General features: G+C 43.4%; 1 protein-coding gene across 2 annotated transcripts in view; it reads left to right on the plus strand.

Annotated features, from left to right (window-relative positions):
- The first annotated feature begins 959 nt into the window (after nt 1-959).
- Nucleotides 960-2108, plus strand: part of HOXB8 (homeobox B8) — a 2531-nt gene continuing 1382 nt past the window's right edge. For both annotated transcript variants that reach the window (XM_019523674.1, XM_019523675.1), the window contains exon 1: nt 960-1768. In XM_019523674.1, coding sequence (XP_019379219.1) covers nt 1348-1768 — 421 coding nt within the window. In that variant the 5' untranslated portion in view covers nt 960-1347. The remainder of the gene's footprint in view (nt 1769-2108) is intronic.

Below are 2108 nucleotides of genomic sequence, written 5' to 3' on the forward strand. Positions count from 1 at the left end.
GACAGAGGATGCAGAAAAGGCTGAAGTGCTCAATGCCTTTTTTGCCTCAGTCTCCACAGGCAAGGGCAGGTCCCAGACTGCTGCAGTGGGCAGCACAGTTTGGGGTGGAGGTGAGCAGCCCTCAGTGCTGAAAGGACAAGTTAGGGACTACTTAGAGAAGCTGAATGTGTACAAGTCCATGGGGGGAACCTGAGGGGATGGGGGTGGGGAAAGAGACCAAAAAAAAAAGCAATGTTCTGTATGAAAAACTATAATCATTTTAATTCAATATTGACACCCCACATCTCGCAATAATGCGGACGGTTCCAATCGAAACCTCTGTTTTATAGCAGTAGAGGAAGGAACTCGTAAAATCCTAACAGCTTTTATGTAGTGCGGTATAAACAACAACAACATCCTGGTCTTTATGGCGCTTTATAGTTTGTTAAACAGTTTACAGCCTTTTTTGGGGGCTATTACAAACGCAATTCCCTTCATGCGATAGTTAAACCTTTATCAATAATAAGGAAATTGATCATTAAAATGTTAAATATGACTACCTCGTTTGTTTTAAAATATGTTTAGGATAAGAAGCTGTATGATTTGATAACTTGTATTAAAATACCAATTACATTTATAGGACCTTTTAAAACTGGTAGCAATTAAATCGTGTTCTTTTACAGTTTTCCAAAGCGACCCTGACATTTAAAAAGGCTAAAACTGCCTCGTTAAAATTTTGAAATTAACGACTAAGAGCGCCTCTCTTTCATTTTCCAACACTCCCCAAAAATCAATCTTTTGGGTGGTCTAGGTATTTGATTTGTTGTGAGGCGAGAGATATCTCATTAATGTAGGTAGTTAAACATATTTAATCCGTATATTCACCCCACCTCTCTCTCTCTCTCTCTCTCTCTCGCTCTCTCGCTCTCTCTCTCCCTCCCTCTCTCTCTCTCTCTCGCTTTTCCTTCTTTATTCTCTCACACTCTTCCTTTCAGAATCATGCAGTGCAGAGTCCGTGTGGAGTAAGGAGAAGCCAATAGGATGAGGTTTTGGTAATAGATGCAAATGATCATGAAAAGACACTGCAAAATATGAAACAACTCATTTGCGCCGAAGTAAATCACTGAAAACTGTTTATGAACTGGCACCTCTTCTTGGAAATGTAAAACGAGAACTCTTTAAGTGGCGATTTTTTTTTAGGGGGGGGGGAAAGGCAAGCATTCAGTATCATGCAGGCTTAGAGTTTTGATTATATCCTCCTTTTATATTCCTGGAAATCACAAACTGTTGTTGCTTAGCATCTTAGCTCTTTCTTTGCTAATAGATTCCCGTGGTTGAAAAAAAAATAGATTATATATTTAAATTAAAATGAGCTCTTATTTTGTCAACTCACTCTTCTCCAAATACAAAACCGGGGACTCCTTGCGTCCCAACTACTATGACTGTGGCTTTGCTCAGGATCTGGGAGGCAGACCCACAGTTGTGTATGGACCTAGCACGGGTGGTACCTTCCAGCATCCGACCCAAATTCAGGAGTTTTACCACGGAGCATCCTCGCTCTCCAGCTCCCCTTACCAACAGAATCCCTGCGCGGTCGCGTGCCATGGGGATCCAAGCAACTTCTATGGATACGACCCATTGCAAAGGCAGAGCCTGTTCAGTGCCCAGGAGTCGGACTTGGTGCAGTACACGGATTGCAAGCTTGCTTCCAGCGGCCTTGGGGAGGAGGCGGAGAACTCGGAGCAGAGCCCCTCTCCGACACAGCTCTTCCCCTGGATGCGACCGCAAGGTGAGGCGAGATAGAAAGGGCAGAGAGGAGGCATTTCCTGAATCCATAAAGTATCCCCTTTCCACTGTTACTTTTTACTGCTTTATGGGGGTAAACTTTTGCACTTGTAAATTGCTTTATAGTTTAATTACCCTGAAGGAGACCTTTTCTTCTCGGTGTGGCGAGCTGGGCTTTCAGCGAGCGGAGCTTCCCCAAACTTTATTGCACTTTTATAGCCTCCAAAAAAAGAGAGAGAGAGAGAGAAAAAGCTCCTGCAGTCGGTTTTTTGTGGGGTTTTGTTGTGGCCGGGCCGGATGGTACCTTCCTTTTGTGTGTTGGATACAAAGTAGTTGGGTTTTTT

The sequence above is a fragment of the Gavialis gangeticus genome, unplaced genomic scaffold (assembly GCF_001723915.1).
Source record: "Gavialis gangeticus isolate Ggan-Ray unplaced genomic scaffold, GavGan_comp1, whole genome shotgun sequence".
NCBI classification, from domain to species: domain Eukaryota; kingdom Metazoa; phylum Chordata; order Crocodylia; family Gavialidae; genus Gavialis; species Gavialis gangeticus.